Genomic DNA, 24209 nt, shown 5'->3' with positions numbered 1-24209 from the left:
GGATGGGTGGAAATAGAAAGAAACCAAAATCACACATTGGTAAACAAGTTGCAATGGCCAGACCTGCCACAAGATGCCAGCATACTGCAGAATACTGATAACCTCATGCAGTTTAATACAAGACATAAAAATACATGGGGCAGAATATGACGGGTTGCCAGGGAGGACCCCTCTGACAAAGCACTTTGTTCCCATGTTGAAGAGGACAAGGGCCTCTTCCCCACAACCCTCATCTAGTGGTTGTGGGTGTCTGCAGGTAGAATATTGTAAATCTTATTGAAATCTAGAAGCCCTTTTCAAAATAAAGGGGCCCCCAGACACCACCCTCCTATGAAAAGGTTACTTGTTCACAGAAAAAATGTAAACTAAAGACACCACACATCCTTTCATAAATCCTTATTTAAAAAAAAGTCCCATGATGTAAATAAATAAATCGATCACATTGTCCAGTGATGTATATCCATGTCAATTTTGATGAATGATGCCCGCCAACCAGTTAGTATTAAAAAACTGCTGACCCACCGACATGGTTGCCTCTGACGAAGACTTGACTCTCGCCAATGGCATTTCTTTAAGGGTAGGGTATCCTTGGTGCCATCATTGACCAAAAATAGACATCACTGCATAAATGGTTGCTAAAATGCTGGCAACAGTCTGCACCACAGAAAGTATTTATTTATTGGCAGTAGTAATACTGTCAATAAATGAATTACTTCCAGTTGCATCAAGCACAGCAGCCCAATTGTTTGGCCAATCTACAAATGCCCAACATCCAAATTTCAGGTCAAACCCCATTGGACCAATTGTGTGGTTTTATCCATGCGGGAGGTTAATAAAAATGCTCACTCACCAGATGCGCATAATCAAAGTGCAGTTTGTTGAATGGTGTACTTCAACTAGGAATCAGTAGGAACCCCCCTTTAAACAGACCAGACAGTGTGGGAAAGGATCCCTACTCTGGGCATGAGACTCCTCTGCAACTGCAAATCTGCTGGGGTCCTGGGGATCATTAGCTCAGAAAAGAGCCAAACAGGAAGGTGCTCACAGTTTAGTAATATTCCAAATTTATAGGTGAAAAGGTTAAACAAAACACTTCCACATGGAGTACAGCAAAAACAAAGCATAAAGGAAAGATAGGGCTGAACAGCCACACACTAAAATGGCCGCCGGATCTTCGTACGGCTCCTGCTTTGTTTTTGCTGTACTCCACGTGGAAGTGGAGCCTGTCCCCCACCAGCATGCTGCAGAATAGCATGGTTGGGAATTCAAATCCCAACTACGGCACCACCTGCCTGGAGTTTGCATGTTCTCCCTGTGCCTGCGTGGGTTTCCTCCAGGTTCTCCGATTTCCTCCCACACTTCAAAGACATGCTGGTAGGTGAATTGGATCCTGTCTAAATTGGCCCTAGTATGTGTATGTATGAATGTAAGTTAGGGACCTTAGATTTTACGCCCTTTGAGGATTAGGGACTGATGTGAATGTACAATATATATATATGTAAAGTGTTGCGTATATTGACAGCACTATATAAGTACTTAAAATAAATAAATAAATAATAAATAGAACTGTTGCTCTGTGTTTATGTTATGAACCGGTCTGAGACACCCCCTGCTCAGTCAGAACTAGAGCTTTATAACTAGCATCAAGCATGAGCTTTGCTGACTGGAGAGTTCCTGTCTCAGCAGTAGGAATGATTTCATTCATAACACCTGCCTGGTCTCTCCCTCTCAATCTGAAGCCTATTAAAGCCGCTTATATAGTTTGCATGCATTTATAATGCTTCTGGATTTTTTGTCTGTAAAATAATTTACTCTAAATGTTATTTTTGTATTCAGACTTGTCTGGTCTTCCCCTGTGAAACTGTGGCCTACCTGTGTACCTACCTATGCATAGTGTGCATAGTTGCCAACATTTAAAAACATTTTTTAGGGACACTTTTTTATTGTATGTCCAGAAAGCCAGTGTAGGTGGAGCGATATGTAAATTAGGGGTGGGGCATCAGTTGTGGGTGTGGCTTGGAGGCAAACATTTTGTTACACGCGAAACGCTCCGCACCAAAAAGTGGGTGTGGCTTAAAGGAGGTGTGGTTAAATATAGTCTGGGATTTTCTTGGGCTTCCCCAAACAATATTGCTCTCCACCCCAACAGCCCAAAAAAAAACAAATAAACACACACACATTTAAAAAAAAAAAAACATTTAATAATATAAACATAAAGAGCTGGTCCACACTCAGTGATTGGTTGCTAGAGGTTACAGAACATCACCTCTCACTGATTGGTTGCTAGAGGTTACTGCAGTTAATACAGGGGAGGGTCAGAGACTGCAGGAGTAGTACAGGAGATGGTCAGAGACTGCAGACATGGCACAAGGGATGGTAAGAGTATAGTATGCTCCACCATAAATATCACAGTAAGCTTTACTATAAATATTACAGATGCTTCACCATAAATATCACAGCATGATCCACCATAAATATCACAGTATAGATAGAACATGCAGCGCTAATAAACTATTACAATAAAAACAAGTGACATAAAATGCAATAGTCAGAACGATAATAATAGTATAATCCCTGCTAGATGATATTAGTAGAGGGATAGTGAAATGTCTAAAACATCCAAAGATATGCTCTATACTAGTGATTGAGCATAACCAACATAAGTGATTCTGCGGTGCACGGTGCAGATTCTCAAGACAGAATGGTGAGAAAATTAGTGACTTCTGTGACCACGTTCATCCCACAGAGGTGAATGTAGATTGCACTAACCAGAAAGCGCAATGGTAATGCGCATTTGAGTGTTAACCAACTCCTGGTCATCCGATATAGGTGCCCTATATCCTGTGACGTCACACCACACGGCCCTCGTGGACGGCCGGCGACCATTTTATTTCTCCATTGCCAGTTCCTTACCACTGTTATGTGAGTAGTGCATTCTTAGTGGTATACCTGTGGCTTTCATTAAAGTACTACACTATCAGATTCTTCTGTGTTTGGGCTCGTTACTCCCGAGCCCCCCCTCCTTCAAGGTAGAGAATGATGACCTGGTGGTCACTATATACATGGTGAAACAAGCTCCCCCTGGTGGTGAGAGGATTACTTATCTCCTGGTACCTGGAGACCCTGAGGTTGAGACACTTGCTTAACTGACGCAGGCCAAGACGATCCTTGCTGTGATCCAGTACCCATAGGCAGATGACCAGGAGTTGGTTAACACTCAAATGCGCATTACCATTGCGCTTTCTGGTTAGTGCAATCTACATTCACCTCTGTGGGATGAACGTGGTCACAGAAGTCACTAATTTTCTCACCATTCTGTCTTGAGAATCTGCACCGTGCACCGCAGAATCACTTATGTTGGTTATGCTCAATCACTAGTATAGAGCATATCTTTGGATGTTTTAGACATTTCACTATCCCTCTACTAATATCATCTAGCAGGGATTATACTATTATTATCGTTCTGACTATTGCATTGTATGTCACTTGTTTTTATTTTAATAGTTTATTAGTACTGCATGTTCTATCTATACATTTACTAAGGAAGCTTCTGGGGTTTGCCTTTCATGCTAGTCGCTCTTTGATTATTATCCAGCGTTCGTATATTTTTTTCTGTTTTATACCATAAATATCACATTTTGTTCCACTATAAATATTACAGTATGCTCCACCATAAATGTCACAGTATGTTCCACTATAAATATCACAGTATGTTCCACTATAAATATTACAGGATGCTCCACCATAAATATCACAGTATATTCCACCACAAATATCACAGCATGATCCACCATAAATATTACACATGCTCCACCATTTAATTTTACAGATGCTCCACCATAAATATCACAGATGCTCCACCATAAATATCACAGATGATCCACCATAAATATCACAGTATGCTCCGCCATAAATATCACAGTATGCTCTGCCATAAACATCACAGTATGTTCCGCCATAAATATTACAGATGCTCCACCATAAATATCACAGATGCTCCACCATAAATATCACAGTATGCTCTGCCATAAACATCACAGTATGTTCCGCCATAAATATTACAGATGCTCCACCATAAATATCACAGATGCTCCACCATAAATATCACAGATGCTCCACAATACATATCGCAGTATGTTCCACCATAAATATTACAGATGCTCCACCATTTAATTTTACAGATGCTCCACCATAAATATCACAGTTTGTTCCACCATAAATATCAGAGATGCTCCACCATAAATATTACAGTATGCTCCACTATACATATCACAGTATGCTCCAGCATAAGTATCACAGATGCTCCACCATACATATCACAGTATGCTCCACCATAAATATTACAGTATGCTCCACCATAAATATCACAGTATGCTCCACCATAAATATTACAGTATGCTCCACCATAAATATCACAGTATGCTCCACCATAAATATTACAGTATGCTCCACCATAAATATCACAGATTCTCCACCATAAATATCACAGTATGCTCCAAAATAAATATTACAGATGCTCCACCATAAATATCACAGTATGTTCCACCATAAATATCACAGATGCTCCACCATAAATATTACAGTATGCTCCACCATAAATATTATAGATGCTCCACCATAAATATTACAGATACTCCACCATACATATCACAGTATGCTCCACCATAAATATTACAGATACTCCACCATAACTATCACAGTATGCTCCAAAATAAATATTACAGATGTTCCACCATAAATGTCACACTATGTTCCACCATAAATATTACAGATGCTCCACCATAAATATCACAGTATGCTCCACCATAAATATTACAGATGTAATATTTATGTGAAATAATACATTCTCATTTTATTTTGCCTGGCCTCTCCCTCTGAAACTGTGACCTTGTACACGTGCTTTCATATTGTACATAGAGTTTGTAGGATATTTCTAGCTTTTTCCTATGAAATAATGTATTCTAAGTTAGATTTTTTTTATTCCCACTTTCACTGCGGTATTTTTTTTGAAATTGCACACATGATAAAATGTACATTGTGACCTGATACGCCTCTTGGTCCACTTGGCTGGAACAGTGATGTCTATTATTTGTTGTTTCTACATACCATGGCTTTTTTCACATGTAATAACTGCCATTTCTGTGAGCAGCAGATCTATGTAATTTACTGCACTATATATAAAACAAGATATATGGTTTTGTGTTTACAATCTGTACATATGCATTGTAGAAATGTGGAATTCCTGACACTTTGAGGAAGGAGTTGTGTATCTCTGAAACGCATCGGGTGAATTGAAACACATCACATCTACCATACCTTTTATGACAAGCTGTGTTGTACACCCTGTATGATGTAATGTAAAAGAAAAGCTGTACATATTTGTGGTTCTCATCTTTTTAAATTTGTATAAATAAAATGAATATTACATTTTTACTACAAGTTGTGATATGAATGCCTATAAAGTTACATAGGGGGTTTAGCGATATATTCTATTTAGAAAATAGGGACGTGGCATTTTTTGGAGTGCACCCACAATATTTCCACTCCTTCTTGACTTTGCCCAATGGGAAGACTTAATTTACTCTGAACTGCTGCTGAATCTGGTAAGTCTACATTGAAAGGGTACTGAGGGGATGATATGCACTGAAGATGATGTCTGTATTGGGGAGCCTGTACTGAGAGGGGTCTGTACTGGGAGGGTCTGTACAGAGGGGTCTGTAATAAGAAGTGTCTTTACTGGGTGTTCCGTACTGAGTAGTCTTCATTTAGGGGCTACAAAAAAACAAACGTCTGATTTAAAATTGCTCATCAAGCTACTCTTTTGTAGCCCAATGGGACCTCACCAGGGTCCCTAACAGCTAACACGTTTGAAGGCAACCCCTTCTTCATCGGAGTCAAGCTTGGCTATCACACCTATTTCTAGGAAGCATTTGTTGATTTTGTCTGTATTTAGGGGGTCTGTATTGTCTGCAGGGTCTATACTAATGGGCATTTGTACAGAAAGGTCTGTACTGAGAGGGGTCTGTACTGAAGGGTGTACTATATGTACTGGGGGCCTGTATTGGGGGGCATGTATGTACTGAGGGTGGGGATCTGTACTTATGGGGTCTTAACTGAAGGGTGTCTGTACTGAGGGTGTCTGTAATGAAGGTGCCTGTACTCAGGGGTGTGTACTGAGAGGTGTTTGAACTGAAGGTTGTGTGTACTGGGGGTTTGTAGTGGGGTGGGTCTGTACTGAGCATGGCCCGTACTGACCAATATGAGAAAGGCTTAACTGAGGAGTGTCTGTACTGAGGGGTGGGGGGGGGGGCTCTGTACTAAGGGGTATCTGTACTGGGGGGTCTGTACTGATGGGTGTCTGTACTGGGGGATCTGTACTGCTGGGGGTCTGTACTGAGGAGCATTTGTATTCATGGGGGGGGGGTTGTACTGAAGAGTGTCTGTACTGAAGGGTTAGGTTGGAAAGGGGGTCTAGCTGTGAGGGGGGATTCAGTGCTGTGGGGGAAGATCTGCACTGGGGGGAGATTGGAGCTGTTGACTGAGACCTCTACTGGGGGGGATATTAACTTAAGGGCGTATTGTACTGGTAGGAGGGGACAATGTTTGGTCATATCCTCCCAGTGGCCTGTGTGTTACCCATTTTCTGCATTACGCACTCCTGGAAGTGTAGGTAAAAGAACTGTGGCATATGTGTGATGTGTATACAGAGTATTTAACTATGCCCCTTCAAGCACGTCCCACTATTAGCATGATTTGACCACACCCACAATTCTTTAATTATTTTTTGTTGTGTGTGAATTTGTCTGAGGGGGTGTTAAAAAATAATTGGCCATGGGTGCCCATATATACCACTATCAGATTCTATCTAATGAGACATCAGGCATCTATTAGACCCATGGGGGTTTATTTACTAAAGCTGGAGAGTCCAAAATCAGACTCCTTTCTGCATAGAAACCAATCAGCTTCCTGGTTTCATTGCCAAAGCTTCATTGAACAAGCTGAGGTTAGAAGCTGATTGGTTTCTATGCAGAAGGGAGTCTGATTTTGGACTCTCCAGCTTTAGTAAATAAACCCCATGATGTGTCCCCTGCCCCCTCCTGAAACTAATGAAGCACAAATGATGCCATTAGAGTTGGAATCTGGTTGGTTATGTCTTGTGCTGCATACTGGTACCTTTTGGATGAGTTTACAGTATTTAGTATATACCATTAAATAAACTATAAAGTAAATTTAGGACAACCAAAGATTTTAGCAACCGCAAGACCTTAAGGAAAAATATGGGGCATGGCAGGTGGTTTAACTCACCAGTATCTACCAAAAACTGAAAGATAAAAAAAAATAATTCCCAACTTGAGCCAAAGTTTTATTTATTTATTTATGTTTTCCTTTAAATACACAAAACTAAATAAACAAAAAGGTGTTTTAATTGTTTACAGATCTTACTGCTTCTTTGTTATTTATTTTTCTAAAACCAAATCTTTTAGCTACGCAAGTAGGCAGACAAATTTAAGTAATCTAAAAAATTAAATAAATGAAAAATAGTTGTTAAAGTTTACTAATTAGATGTCATGTAAGACTGAAAGATAATATTAATGATATTAATTACTAATATAAGTTTAAAATAAGTTTATTAATAAGAGAGACTGGAGGATAATAATAACAACAATATTAGTAATCATAATACAATTAATAAATAAAATATTTTAATTTACAAGAATGGAATAGATTATCTTGACACATTCCATCGGTTTAAGGAAATGAGTCACATTTAAGTTCAATTATTTCAATCTATATGTGGCTGATAATAGCTGAGATGTCTCACTAGTCACTTGTCAAAGAAATGGGAGACCAATTTACTAAATATGATATGTAATGGGTTGTCCAACAGAGAGATTTTTGTCTAGTGACACATCTAACATTGTTTATCAAGGGGTCATGTGCTAACAAAGGATATATAAAGAAGTTATTTAGTTTAATCAAATATTCAGAGTGCTGTTGTTCTAAAGACAAAAGGAACAATGGAGAGAAGACCTGGATTTAGAATGAACGGGTTTTGCTTATTTCTCATATTCTTGCTAAAACCAGGTATGTTTGCATATTATCATGCTACAATAGACAATAGACATTAATAGCTTATACTGTTTTATTGTTTATAGAAATATGTTGTACATTTTTGACTGAAGGATTTAGAAAAAGTTAAAGGTTGTTGCCAGAAGATAAATTAAAAAAACATACCAAGGCAACATGATCCAAGGTTTTTGGATAATATTGTTTACAGTACATTGTTTCAGAGAAACATAAGGTCCAAAAACCAATCTGTAGTTAACACGTGAATAGGGATTATAATTCTAAAGATTGATTAAGCATGCTTGGCTGTTTTGTGGGATATCAGTGTACGAATTAGGGAGTGTGAAGTTTAGAAAATAATTGAAACACATACTGACTGATAAAGTCAATATTTATTCATTATGTGTTTATGTTTATTTTTATGATGTTTTTTAATTATGTCACTTACTGAATATCTAGCTGACTTTATTTTTGGCTATGGCACTGAAATGATGGTTAGATGTGACAAATTGTCAGCATTGCTGAGCATGCTTATGGTTAACTTTGTAATAGGAATATTCCATTAAATCAGCATTGAATTTATGTAAGAAGATGTATTTAGTTATTTAGTACCAGGTTTATTAGGGCTAAAAACGTGAATCAGTATTGGGTCACCATTGGGCACATCAACCCCTGTACATGTTGCATCTTTTTCACTCTGCTGTTGAATATATTTGAAAGACAAACTCAATTCAAAACTGATATTTGAGTCTTGCTTGCTTGCTACCAAGCTAAATCACACACTGGATTCTTATATATATCTGTTGGACTTCAGTGGCAAGATACAGGATTCCCAGTTTCCTGCAAGCACATAACAAAAAAGTTGAACCCATAGTTTAAAAGACAAAACCGCTGCTTAAAACTTACTTTATTGCTGACTTTTCCAAGGGTTAAAAAAATCCCCAAGCCAGAAAGACAGTATCAGACTTCTGCAATGGTCTCTCCAATATGGAGCATATGCAAATGGTTGGGTAGTCCAGGTGAGAACATCTTCATTGTTGTGAGAAGAGGCAACAAAAGCTACTGCAGTAAATCCTGCCCATGGGGGTAAATAAATACTTTAAAAATAGGATTTGGATTTGATTTATGCTTATGATTAATAATATCCATGAATGTCCTAAAGAGGTGTTTTTACATTGTAAATCTGGAGTGTACATATGGTTCTTTAGTATTAACAAGTAGGCAAAGCGTTATCATAAATGTTATCACAGTTATCCAAAGGGTGTTGATCCAGAAAATATAGATATATAAACGAAGATGTAATTACATGCTGTGCCATGTTGATTGTGAATATGGTCCTGTGTATATTATTATTACCTAATTGCTAATCAGCCAATCACATGGCAGCAACTCAATGCATTTAAGCATCTAGATGTGGTGAAGATGACCTGCTAAACTTCAAACCGAGCATCAGAATGGGGAAGAAAGGGGATTTAAGTGACTTTGAACGTGGCATGGTTGTTGGGGACAGGCGGGCTGGTCTGAGTATTTCAAAAACTGCTGATCTACTGGGATTTTCATTTACAATTATCTCTAGGGTTTACAGACAATGGTCTGAAAACGTGAAAATATCCAGTAAAGGGCAGTTGTGTGGACAAAAATGCTTTGTTGATGTCAGAGGGCAGAGGAGAATGGGCATACTGGTTGCTGCGACATTCAGATGGTAGGATCAGAATTTGGGGTAAACAACATGAAAGCATGGATACATCCTGCCTTGCATCAACGATACAGGCAGGTGGTGGTGGTGTCATGGCGTGGGGGATAGTGTCTTGGTACTAGCAAGGTGTACCTAATAAAATGGCCAGTGAACCTATATATATATAAGAAGGAGACTGCTTGGAAACATTTTTGCAAAACCTCTTCCAGCCAGGTGTATTTTTGTTATTGTACAATAGTCAAGGACAGAAATAAATGATTTTGTGTTTTTTTCTAGTTATTTCAAGATTGTAATTCCATCATAACTGTCCGCTAAACAGACTGTTAACATTATTACTGTTAAGCACATTTGATGTATTCCTAAAGTCAGTTCATATTCTGAGAATAAAGAGGAAATAGTAATATATATGTGTGTCAGAAATTGGCTTCTATGCCCATTGGTGACCTAAAAATGTCCAAAGCCTAGATGATTAAAAAGCAGGAGGGTCTAAAGAAGGGAAAACTAAGTATACCCAAAGATCTAACTCAAATTTGAAATGAACAATAAAGGTCAGCACACCACTATTATTTGCAATAGTTTGCTACCATTAATTAAAGATTTTTAAGGTGCCTAAAGCCCTCCACATTGTATCAACCTACTAGTTTAACAAATGTAAGTATACAGAGTAAGCACACCACATAACAAGAATTCATTTGCAAAAAAAGTTGTATTCAGCATATAAATAGAGTTATACAATAGGTACAAATATCCAAGTATGTTGTGTTCCAGCAAGCATAATACACCACAGGGATTTGTTCCATTGCTAAAGTGAAACCTGGGAGGCGATGTTCTGTTGATTCCCTCCCACATATACTGTATTTATCTTTTTTTTGGAAAGCAGGTACTTATTTCTGACAGGTACCTGCTCTCAATTTTCCCCCTGAGCCCCCATCACCCACAACCTCTTGGGACATGTCACGTGTCCTAGGAGACTGTGGGAATATTTAGAAAGCGCAGCATCTCTCATGCATGCTCAGTGGGAAGCCAGGTGTAAAACATCAGAAAGCCACAGCAGGCTTCCAACAAGCAAGATGGCAGCATTGGGGACCCAAAGATTGGCAAAGAACCAGCCTGGGTAATGGCAGCACTGGATCCCTGGGCTGGTATACAGTATGCCTGTATATTAACCACTTCCCGTCTGGCCATGTACATAAACGGCTGGAGGGGAACAGTGCAAGAGCGGGTGTCAGTTTATAAATGGCCTCCGCATTCACTGCCTGTTCACACGCCCTGTGTGAGGTCCCAATCATGTGATCACTGATTGCCCAATCAGTGATCACATGAATAGTAGTAAGCAAGATGTCACTTGCTGATATCATTGCTTACTACTAGTGAAATCTGTGAATGATCACAGAGGTCACTTGGTACAAGGCTATTCACAACAGCCTTGTACCATGTGACAAGCTGTGGCCAATCACAGCTCACACAGTATTTCTCAATGGCTGCATGGGTGTAAAAGTAATCCGTGTAAAAAGAAAAAAAAATCTTCATCACCCCCCACAAGTAGTACAGTGTTACTATGCTGACACTGTACTGCTAGGGTGACAGTATGTTAAAAAAAAAAAACATAAATAGTGATATAAAAAAATAAAATAAAAATGCAAAAACATTTTTTGAAAAATTATCATTTTTGGTAATAAACTAATTTGGGTTATTTTTGTTTTACTAAAAAGATAGCTGAATATATTTTGGCCATGATTTGTGAAGAAAGATTATTTATTTGCAAAATATTATAAGAAAAACTTTTTTCTTTCAAAATGTTTGGACTTTTTAATTTATATAGCAAAAAAATAAAAATCCCAGTGGTGAATAAATACCACCAAAATAAAGCTTTATCTGTCTCAAAAAATGCTAAAAAAATTCATATGGGTACAGTGTAGCAGGACCGCGCAATTGTCATTCAAAGTGTGATAGCACTGAAAGCTGAAAATTGGCCTGGACAGGAAGGGGGTGAAGGGGGTGCCCGGACTTGAAGTGGTTAAAAGTCAGATACTAAAGTATTTGTAGTTGCTGCCTTTTTATTTTTTAAAAACTGACCTGAACTCATCTTTAAGTCCAATCTATAACCAAAAAGAAATGTTGAGTTACACCTGCTTCTATCTCCCTCTTTTCACCAGGGTCTAGCTCTGGTTTATTTCTCATTATTCTATCCTGAGTATTGAATTCCTGTATGTATTTATGAATGGCAGTTGCTATATGACTATGTGGTGCTTTACTTATGTACATGCATGTTTTGGTCATAGACTGGAATTAACAATGGAGCCTTTGTGCTTGTGAGGTTTTGGATAGTTTCTGCTTGAATTTGTTTTTAAGATGTCAGAATAGCCTCCCAGAGCTGCTGTTTGGATGTAAACTTCCTCCCACCCTCATAGATCTTTTGCTTGAGGATGTTCCAAAGGTTCTCAATAGGATTGAGGTCAGGGGAGGATGGAGGCCACACCATGACTTTCTCTCCTGTTATCCCCTTAGCAGCCATTGATGCAGAGGTATTCTTTGCAGCATGAGATGGTGCATTGTCATGCATGAAGATGATTTTATTACGGAAAGTATAGTTCTTCCTTCTGTACCAGGGAAGAAAGTGGTCAGTCATAAACTCCACATACTTTGCAGAGGTCATCTTTACACCTTCGGGGACCATAAAAGGCCCGTCCAGCTCTGTTCCCATGATTCCAGCCCAAAACATGACTCCACCACCACCTTGCTGACGTCGCAGCCTTGTTGGAACAGGGTGGCCGTCCACCAACAATCTACTACTCTATCCATCTGGACCATCCAGGGTTGCACGGCACTGATTAGTGAACAGGACTGTTTGAAAATTAGTCTTCATGTATTTTTCTGCCCAATGAGCATTGGGCAGACGTTTCTGCTTGTGAGCATTGGTTAGTGGTGGCCTAATAGAAGGTTTATGCACAGTTACAAGACTCTGGAGGACTCTACACCTTGATGTCCGTGGGACTCCAGAGGCACCAGCAGCTTCAAATATCTGTTTGCTGCTATGTAATGGTATTTTAGCAGCTGCTCTCTTGATCCGATGCATGGATCTGGCAGAAATCTTCCTCAATGTGCCTTTATCTGCACAAACCCATCTGTGCTCTGAATCAGCCACAAATCTCTTAATAGTGCGATGATCACGCTTAAGTTTTCGTGAAATATCTAATGTTTTCATACCTCGTCCAAGGCATTTAACTATTTCACTCTTTTCGGCAGCAGAGAGATCCTTTTTCTTCCCCATATTGCTTGAAAATGGTGCTCTGCTTAATAATGTGGAACACCCTCCTTTAGTAGATTTTCCTTAAATTGGGCTCACTGGCCAATCTAATTATCACAGGTGTCCAAGATTGTTTTCAGTGATCAAAAGAGCCCTGAAAACAAGATGCCATCCATGAGTTAAACTGAAAAACAAAATATTTCATCTTTGTGACACTTAAATAGAATTTGAATAATAATTTGTAACGCGGTGTATATACATTGAGACAAAAGAGCATAAAAGAAAAAAGATGGAAATACAAGGGTCACTGAGCAAAAGAAATGAGAGATTAAAAAAATGGAGAGGAGAAGGAATAAAATCAGCCAACAGAGAGAAGAGATAAGGTGGCGTGGAGTTAGAGAGACAGAAAAGGTAACATATAAGAGACAGAAAAAGGGAGAGGAGAGACAGGAAGAAGACAAGAGATATGAATGAAAAGAAAATAGAAGTAAAGAGAGGAAGAAAGAGAGAGCATACAAAAAAGAGAAATGAAAAGATATAGGAAGAAAGAAAAAAAGAGAGACAGAAAGAAATAGAAAAATACAGAAATAGAGAAATCAAGAGGAGCATGTAGCAATAAAATGGAAGAGAGTCAAGAATCATAGAAAACAAACAGGGGTAGAGGAAAGTGAGCAGAGGAAAAGAGACTTTACTTTTACTTACTTGTAATGACAGGTGGGTAGATAGCACAGTCCTCTATCATACCTGGTGTAGCTTTCTATCCATAATTATTCTTTGCAGTTTGACAAGAAATATTTTTTTAAGAACAACTCAAAACCTATAATTAAACTATTCAGGGAGGCATAATGAGGTGTAAGGTACTTGCTATTCTTTTACTGTAAATTACTGATTTGCTTCCAAAAGAAACACCCATATCCAAGCACACCATGACTACAATCTTACCATATCACTATCATTGTCATGATCACTGTAAGCTCCTGCAATTAGGAACCTCCATGTGAGAGCAGTCAATGTTGATTTGGTTTAAAGATGGGGCTCCACAATGTCAGCCTCATTCTGATCTTTCTACCCAGAGAGTCACTGATCTGAAACAAGTGTGCAGCCAACGAGGTCTGAAAAGCCTAGAACAGTTGTGTTCCAGGCTAGTGTACAATCTGCAATGGCAGCTTCCATATTTCTATCCTAATGTCTGTGAGTACAGCCTAGGTATGGGACAGTTACTCAGAAAAGATTGAGACTAGCCAGGTGATGAACATTTTTAGAAGGTGATCAGGAATGGCAACCCCCCACCCCCATTTATTTCTATCAGGATAATTTTGCTTAAACAAATATACATCAGCCTTATTTAGTGGTTTGCAACTAGAGAAAGTCTGGCTGAAATTAGGAAGAATACTTACAATATTACCTTTGCACATATTCCTAGAGACGGCAAAAAATTAAGCGGGTGCTGTAGCCAGTGGTGTATTTAGGTTTTGTGCTGCCCTAAGCAACACAAAAATCAGATGCCCCCCCCCCCCCCCTCCCCGGCGGAGAGAGACTGACACCAACCAACACCAGACCCCCCTCCTAATGTAGAGAGCCTGACAGTGACCAACACCAGACCCGCCTTCCCATGTAGAGAGCCTGACAGTGACCAACACCAGACCCCCTCCCCATGTAGAGAGCCTGACAGTGACTAACAACACCCCTGTCCTATCCCCACCCCCACCTGAGAGAGCCTTCCACTAATATCCACCCCCCCACACCAGCAACAAAGAGAATGACACTCACCTTCACAGCTCTGGACATCCCCGGGAACGACAGTTGTGCTCTGCACACACCATCAAGCAGCCCGCAGCCTCTCTCAGATCCCACCCGGTCCCCATGCCGCATATGTCCCTTCTACTGGGGGCAGTGCTGCCCCCCCTAAAAAATGCTGCCCTAGGCAAATGCCTTGTTTGCCTTGTGGTAAATACACCCCTTGCTGTAGCAACTACCAGCTGGAGATGGGTAATGACATACGCAAGAGCGTAAATGATCAGCAACCCACAGATCTTGAGGATAATGTCCAAGTATTTATTCAGGTGATCACGTTGCAGAGGCAAGACACAACATTTCAGAGCCATGCAGAACCCACATGACACATCACATGCCTGATGAGGAGGTCTTGCATGGCTCCGAATCATTGCACCTTACTGCTGTGTGCTGGAGATAAAAGGTCTCCAGCCATGCCTGATCACATGGCTTTGTGCATTTAATCCCTTTCTGGAAATAGTATGCAGATATGTGGCCTCACTAAAGTGGGTCTTTATCTGTGAGGCCACATATATGCGACCTGTCTTTGTACTGGGAGCATGCCGCACAGCGCATCCCCATCACCGAGAGCCTCGCGACTCGTATTAATGACTAGGACCCGAGACTCCCGGTTCTGCATCCGCCGATTGCTGCGATTGGCCTCTGACTGGCTATCACAGTGGTCTGTCACTGTGCAGCTCAGTCCTGTGTTTACTTTCTCTTCTGAATGGTGAGAAAGATACATTGTATCTTCCTCTCCTTAAGATGTAAATAAAAAAGTGTGTAAAGAAATCATTAAAAAAAATCTAGATGAAGGTTTGATGTAGGTTAGTGCCAGGGTTAGAGTTAGGATCAAGGTAAGGGTCAAACGTCAGAGTAGGTATATTCTGGGTAAGATTAAAAAAATAAATGAACACTGTCAGTGTCAGTTAGTGTTGGTGTGTTTTAGGTAGGATAAAAAAAAGCAAACGGCACACCATTGTTTCGAGGGTTCTACTATGGGTACAAACAACAAAAAACATACAAATATCGCAGCAATCGTCAGGATCAGGAAAATTTATTTTGGGTGGTTTGTTGGTGGTGAATGATGGTAATAGCAAGAAATATACAGCTAAAAAAATGTTTTAAAATATATTTTTCAGTTATCCTTTGATAACACTGGTCAACACACTTTTTCTGGCATAAGGTATTCCAACGGTTTTAATGTAATTTTGGGTGCTGATTCCAAATCTAGCATCGGTTTTTGTCTATCACATCAGGTTTTTGAGATATCAAATATTGCATTTTCAATAAAAACAGGAAATGTATGCTCATATAAGAATAGCTATACAGGCATACATACAAGAATAAGATAAGATACAATATACAATAAAAATGAAACAAACATTTAACGAGTCATAGCACAAAGTTGTGAGTGACTGCATATCAAAGTGAGTGAATGCATATTACCATGTAAGAATTGGATTGTGAAGATAAGAAAAATATGTACAAAAAGGTCATTCACAATAGTGATGTTACATCTGCATAAACAACCTCTTCTTTGACGATCTCCAATGTACAGCTTGTGGAATGTCTCTCATCAAGGACCAGCAGTAATCTGCCATCATGTTTGAGTCCCATCAAGAGTTTTGCGTTTTAAATCTGCCTAGCAACAAGAAAAATTTAACCACTTGTCTACCAGGCACTTTCACTCTCTTCCTGCCCAGGCCAATATTCAGCTTTCAGCGCTGTCGCACTTTAAATGACAATTGCGCAGTCATGCAGCACTGTACCCATATGAAATTTCTATAATTTTTTTTAGACAGATAGAGATTTCTTTTGGTGCTTTTTGATCACCTCTGGGTTTTTTATTTTTTGCTAAACAAACCAAAAACAACTGAAAATTGTGAAAAAAAAATTATAAACATTTTTTAATGAGTAATTTTTCTCCTTCGCTGATGTGTGCTAATGAGGCTGCAGTGATGGGCACAGATGAGGAGGCACTGGTAGGTGGCACTGAAGGGCATTGACAGGCATCACTGGTGGGCACTGAAAGGCAATACTCATATATGGCACTGATAGGCAGCACTGATAGGCAGCACTGACTGGCACTGATAGGCGGCACTGATTGGCACTGTTAGGTGGCACTGACTGGAACTGGAAAACACAAGTGCAAAAACACAAAACGCAATGCAGAAATGGCTCAAACGTAACCTGACTAGGTGTGAACCTAGCCTTACAGGCAATAAAAGTTTTATAGAGCAATTTACAACTGGATACAATGCTGTTACAAGTTTACAATATGTTGCTGTCAGGAATTTACTGTGTATAGAGACATAGATATGTTTTGAGCTGGATTCTGAAACTCTCAATAGGTGAGGCTTGTAGTTAGTAGTTATAGTTGGGAAGCTGAAGAAGGTGTCAATGCACTATGGATGTGGTGATCATACTCATGTTTCATTGAGAACTACAAGTCAATGTGCTGCTCTGGCAGAGGAGACTTGTAGATTATTAGTTTACAGATCTTACTGAACGACATGACTGTGTGGATGAAGCTCCACATCAGTTACAAGAGTGACAGCTGCTGTGGGGGAGAAGACCCCCATATGCTGTCACCAGGGGGTGGGAGTTCAATTTGCACCATGTTGCAACCTAAATACGGGTGTAACATGTAACATAATGCAAAATATGGAGTAAGCCTTTAAAGTGATATTAACCCCTCACTTTTTTAAACCACTTTCAGCAGCTGATTTAATCACTTACTGAGTATGCCACCTTTTTATCTCTTTATCCCTCCTATATCCCAGCTGAATCTGGTGTCATGACTGGTGCCCTATATTTCCTTTTACAGAATGTATCCTTTCTCTTACAGCAGGGTTCTCCAAACTTTCTAAACAAAGGGCCAGTTTACTGTCCTTCAGACTTTAGGAGGGCCGGACTGTGGACAGTGGGAGTAGAAAAGGTCCCAAAGCCAGTGGGAAAGAATAACGCCCTTCTGTTTGATGTCAGTCAGAGGACTTTTGCCCCACCATTGATGCCATTGGACCTCATCATTGGTGTAATTGGGAGGAATTGTGCCCCATCACTAGTGTCTTTAGAAGGCGTTGTGCTCCCTTCATTGGTGTAAGTCGGGGGAATTATGCCCAGTTGTTGGTATCAGTGGATGAAATAGTGCCCCAAGGGCCAGATAAAGGCAAGCAAAGGGCTGCATCTGGCCCCCGGGCCACAGTTTGGAGGCCACTGTCTTACAGTATCCTTTGTAGCCCTCTTTGCATGTAGCCACCAGAGTTAAATCACCCTACACTGTGTGCATCAATAGAAACACACAGCCCCAAATCCTAGAATGGTAAGGCACTCCGCTGCTCCTCTTCCCGCCCCCCTTCTCTCCAACTAACAGATTGGCTCCAGGCTGTACTGTGCACAAATTGTATTCCTGTGCTTGAAGACAGAATAGTATACAGGGTGATGCTAGGATCTAGAAAGGTTTCCAGAGTACCAGGACCAGGTCAGTAGATCAATTACAAAGCAAATCTGTTACTTGAATAAAGTTGTACAAGTCACAGGTGTAGCACCCTCCTAGGTAAGTTGCTAGGATGTATATAGTCTAGTTTAGTATAAAGTGGCCTGCTTAACAGGAGACTGATAGGCAAAACATAGCAGCTTCTCTGCTTAATAGAAAAGCTACAATTGTTTAGTGAGGATATCCTGCGTGGCTCACATTGCTGCTACTGCTGCTGTGATTGGCTCCTCTGTATCCAGGCTACCTTGGGAGGTTCTAGGTGAACAGGAGTGACCCATGAAGATCAGCAGCATGAGTATGGATGTAGTTTTAGCCAATTACAGTGAGTGGTGCCCCTCAGCATGTTGGGTAATAGCATTTACTGTATAGCACATGGGATCTGGTTCTTCTTCCTCTTCTTCTGAGAAGGGAGTTCCATCCAGGGAGGCGACTGCCTCCCCTGGCTCATGCTGCCAGGAGGCCTCAGGTGGGTGACCCAAGGGTCAGAATGCTGAAACTCAAGGTGCTTCTGAGAGGTATGTCTACAGATCCTGTCTGGTATCACGGAGAAAGGTGACCTCCAGCAAGGGCCTTGTAAGTACAGATTGTCCTACAGGGCTGCTCTGACTTGGGCTGTTTAACCCCCTCGGAACCTACATAGTCAGCTGTTGGGAGTAAGCTTGAGGACACACCAGCTACTGTCAAGAAGAGCAACTGTCCACTAAGTTCTGCATTTCTACATAGGGGCTTTGCTCCATTCTTTGTCCAGTCTGCTTACAAGTGTGCATAGTTCAGTTCAGAGTATCCCACCATATCCCTTCCCTATCCCAGTTCTAAAACAGACAACAAAAACTACAATCCCTAGACTGATCACTGGATGAACAAGCAGAAGTTGTGTGAACCTGCTATAGGACATGCTGTATGCTTGGCTGTGGTAGAAGATCTAGAGGAAAGTCTGGGCAAGATACAAGAGGCTCCTACGGGGATAGCGCTACACAGGTTAACCCAAAAGAGATCGCTATAGGATTATGAACATATCTTGGTTTAGTTTCCATACTAGCCTGTGAGGTCCTGAAACATTACATTGTGTATGCTATGATGCCTCCTAGCTCTGTAACACACCCCTTTGAAGCTCTGATATATTCCCAGGGGCGGACTGACAACTCATGGGGCCCCTGGGCAATAGGGGATCATGGGGCCCCTGTATCCCTGCCCAAACTCAAAAAAGCCTATGAAAAAGGTACCAGGGGCATCTCATGGGGCCCCCCACTGACCCCAGGCCCTCGGGCAGTGCCCGAGTTTCCAAATGGTCAGTCCGCCCCTGTATATTCCCCATCACTGGTGCCTTTCTGATCAGTACATTGACGGTAATTAGTACTGGAATACAGAATGACCCAGGCCATGTGAATGTTTAGGCGCGTCTATATAAATGCTTTAAGATTATCATCTGACATGGATAACCTCTTCAAATATTGCACATATTTATCTACCCAGACTAAAGATTGGGTAATACTTGTTTCTCTGGGTGTGTTATGAGTAATATATAGCAGCTATTAAACATTATTACAAAAGCTTTGGAATCTATGTATTGTAATACTTGCAAGTTTCAGACAGTCAAGGGTCAGATGTGTTGTTGTACAGTACAGTATACTGTATACATCAAATATTGTATATTGTATGCATCTAGGTATATGTTCAAATGAAAGGATCCAGAAAAAGGATTCAGTATACATTGTAGCTGTGTGCTGAATCCTTATACCCTGTGAAAAGACACATGCTGCTTTAATGAGTAATTATATATTATCTATATGTGTGTGTGTACTATATATATATATATATATATATATATATATATATATATATATATAGTTCCAAGGGTAGCCATGGCGCTCTATGTTTGAATTAAATGCCTAGGTGCTCAACACCCACAAAGAAAACCATAAACAGTAAATCCAAAACTGGTTTAGAGGCAATCAAAGGTCCTGTAGAGGAGGAATTTAAAATCCCCATCGCTTTCTCTCCTCTCCTACCACCAGGGGCGGACTGACCATTTGGAAACTCGGGCACTGCTCGAGGACCCGGGGTCAGTAGGGGGCCCCATGAGATGCCCCTGGTACCTTTTTTATAGGCTTTTTTGAGTTTGGGCAAGGACACAGGGGCCCCATGATCCCCTATTGCTCGGGGGCCCCATGAGTTGTCAGTCTGCCCCTGCCTACCACTGACACTCAGCATGGAATGCATGCAGGGAGGTGACAAGGCTGGGTTCCCACAGAAGCAGTGGGGAAACTGCATGCGATTTGCACAGGAATTACATTCTTGTTCAAATCACATGCTAATCTTTGTGGGGCAATTTGCATCCATTATTGCAAATCGCATTAAGGTATTGGGAGTAGTTGCACACGTATGAGTATGCATGAAAATACTCAGTATCGGCACTGATACCAATACTGGTATCGGTGCATCCCTAGTTTTTAGTATGTTTGGCATCATGCCTCACCATATACAGTTTTCTTAGGAAAATAATTTTCTGTGAATCAGTTGCAAAGCTAATCGCCCAGATTTCCTGACCAGCAGGCAAAAATGCACTGTTCTTTTGCAGATGCATGGGGCAAATCTGTAACCATTTTCTGTGTGACTGAAAGACTTTAAGCCCCCGTTCACTCAAGTGCAACTTGTCATTCAACTTATCAAATAAAAGTCACATCACAAGTCGCACCCTATTGCCGGCTATGGAACCGTTCAAATTGGTTCAACTCCAATTTGTACCAATTTTGAAAAAGGTTCCTGCACTATTTTTTGTGATTTCATATACGACCTGCATTGACATCTGTGCATCAAGTTGTACGGATGTCGGCAAGCTGCACATGAAGTCCAACTGACCAGTGGCTTTGAAATCACATTGAAGTAGCACAATTTCAAAGCGTATGAGAGCGGTGTGAACCAGGGCTAAGTTAAATTGTAATGCTAAGAATCAAAAGCTAACATATGTTTCTCTTTGCAGGTTCAATATTTTCTCCAGTGTTGGTGGTGGCCCAAAGTACGTAAGATGAAGCCCAATCACATCTTTTCTTTATATATTTTCTGACATTGTATTATTTTCCATGTTTCACATACCATAAGATATCATTTTCACTAATCCCCAGTGGTGAGACGTTATATGCATGGTCATCACTGACACCCATTGCATTTTCTTCTGCATAACACTGCAGAGAGACTCCATGATTGGAGGTAGGGTCTGTCACATGACTTTGGTGGGTCAAGTGACCAGGCTTAGTACACATTCACTGCTGTATATTTTAACCACTTGCCCTCCAGATGACTTTCCCCCCTTCCTGACCAGAACATTTGTTGAGTTTTGGAGTTGCATTACTTTAACTGACAATTGCACGGTCATGCAATGCCGCACCCAAACAAAATTTACCTCCTTTTTTTTACCACGAATTGAGCTTTCTTTTGGTGATATTTGATCACCTGTGCATTTTAACTTTTTTGTGCTATAAGCAAAAAAAGACTGAGATTTTTGAGGAAAAAACTATATTTTGGACTTTTTGCTATTAAACATATCCAGTAGAGATGAGCGAATCGAACTTGGCGAAGTGGAATTCGTTTAGAATATTAGGAAAAATTCGATTCGCACTGAATCCGAATTTTAGCAAACTTCGGATGCACGAATCGAATTTTCCCCGATCAGCCGGCAAAAGTGTCACTGCAGAGAGCTCCGCTATTTCTGACAGTTCTCTGACAGTTCTGACAGTTCATTTACAGCGGTTGAAACATTGTATCTATTTGTTTCCATTTAGGATACAGATGTTTTTATTCGGAAATAAATAGATACAATGTTTCAACCGCTGTAAATGTGAAGGAACTGTCAGAGAACTGTCAGAAATAGCGGAGCTCTCTGCAGATACACTTTTTGCTGTACTGGAATTCTTCTTCTTTTCATTCTTCTTCTTCTTTTCATTCTTCTTCTTCTTCTTCTTTTCATTCTTCTTTTCATTCTTCTTCTTCTTCTTTTCATTCTTCTTCTTCTTCTTTTCATTCTTCTTTTCATTCTTCTTTTCATTCTTCTTCTTTTCATTCTTCTTCTTCTTCTTTTCATTCTTCTTTTCATTCTTCTTCTTCTTCTTTTCATTCTTCTTCTTCTTCTTTTCATTCTTCTTTTCATTCTTCTCATTCTTCTTTTCATTCTTCTTTTCATTCTTCTTCTCATTCTTCTTTTCATTCTTCTTCTTCTTCTTTTCATTCTTCTTTTCATTCTTCTCATTCTTCTTTTCATTCTTCTTTTCATTCTTCTTCTCATTCTTCTTTTCATTCTTCTTCTTTTCATTCTTCTTCTTTTCATTCTTCTTTTCATTCTTCTTCTTCTGCTTTTCATTCTTCTTCTTCTTCTTTTCATTCTTCTTTTCATTCTTCTTCTTCTTCTTCTTCGTCGTGCCCCGTGACTGCCCAAATGAGTGAAGTGTGCGGTGATTCTAAGATCGACGGCACTCATCTGCATGTCATACTGACTGACAGTATTATTTCTCTTCCCCAGCAGACTCCAAGGGCATTTAAATTAAAGGTACAGTGTTCTGCACTAATATAAAGGCTCTCTGAAGCCTAGAAACCCTTTTAATAAGTTAAATTCGCGGCAAATAAATTTGCATCGAATCGAATTTCTCCCGCAAATTCGGCGAATCAGCCGAATCGAATTTTTGAATAATTCGCTCATCTCTAATATCCAGTAAAAAATTAATTTTATCATAAATTTAGGCCAAAATGTATTCTGCTACATGTCTTTGCTAAAAAAAATCCCAATGAGTGGAAATTAATCGGTTTACGTGAAAGTTATAGCGTTTACAAATGGCGGTATAGATACTGGGATTTTTTTTTCTCCTACTAGTAATGGCGGCGATCATCAACGTTTAGAAGGACTATGGGACTGCGGCGGGCATTCTGACACTGGGGGGGGGAACTAACTTGGTGTCACTGACATCCCCAGTGACACCAATACAGTGATCAGTGCAAAATTACAGCACTGACACTGTGCTAATGACACTGGGCAGGAAGGGGTTAATGTGAGGGGCGATCAAAGGGTTAACTGTGTGTAGAGAGTGTTTTACTAGGGGGTGGGGGGGTGTGCTTTATTGTAAGCACACTGATCGGGATGGCTGTACTGTGCAGTATGCCCGAGCTGACAGGGAGGAAGACTGTTTGTAAACAAAACAGTCTTCCTCCCCATCGGTGATTGTCGGTATCATCAGGCTCTGGCGGGTAATCACTGTCCGGGACCCGGTGATTGACATCCGTGGCCGCAAATGGCGGCATGGGTGGGGAGCGCGCCCCCTACCCAGAAATGCAAAATCACGTATATATACGTGATTTTGCGCATCCATATCGCCATGTAGCAGTCTGGAGCGGCACCTGGCTCAACCTCTCAGTGACCTGCTGAGAGCTTGAACCAGTCACTCCCTTCCACAGCCCAGCGCTCCAGTGAGCATGGGCAGTGGTGTATTTATGTATTTAGGTTTTGTGCTGCCCTAGGCAACACAAAAGTTGTCTGCTCCCACGGACACCGACCAACATCCCCCCCTTCCTCCTCCCACGGAGAGAGCCTGACATTGACCAACAGCACCCCTGCCCCCCACTCAGGAGAGCCTTCCACTACCCCACCCCTCCCAGTGATAGAGAGAAAGACACTCATCTTTAAAGCTCCACACATCACTGGGAATGAAAGTCAGGCTCTACATACACCATCAAGCAGCCTTCAGCCTCTCTCGGATCCCACCTGGTTCCCATGGCATGCGTGTCCCTTCTTTCATCCCTTATTCTGCTGCCCCCCTGAAAAATTCTGCCCTGGGCAAGTGCCTTGTTTGCCTTGTGGTAAATACGCCCCTGAGCATGGGAGGGGGGGCAGAGCAGACAGCGTTGACTGCGGTTGTGAATGCAGCGATCAGCGGTCATGTGAT

General features: G+C 40.7%; 1 protein-coding gene across 1 annotated transcript in view; it reads left to right on the top strand.

Moving 5' to 3' along the window:
• Positions 1-24209, top strand: part of LOC149460337 (uncharacterized) — a 58199-nt gene that overhangs the window by 18379 nt on the left and 15611 nt on the right. The window contains exons 6-7 of the mRNA XM_089679912.1: positions 7989-8085; positions 21263-21298. Coding sequence (XP_089536038.1) covers positions 7989-8085; positions 21263-21298 — 133 coding nt within the window. The remainder of the gene's footprint in view (positions 1-7988; positions 8086-21262; positions 21299-24209) is intronic.

Source organism: Staurois parvus, unplaced genomic scaffold, assembly GCF_062004578.1.
Source record: "Staurois parvus isolate SC_StPar_1 unplaced genomic scaffold, SC_StPar_1.0 ptg000232l, whole genome shotgun sequence".
NCBI classification, from domain to species: domain Eukaryota; kingdom Metazoa; phylum Chordata; class Amphibia; order Anura; family Ranidae; genus Staurois; species Staurois parvus.
Note: the sequence above shows the minus strand (reverse complement) of the source record. Positions and strands in the feature narration are given on the sequence as shown.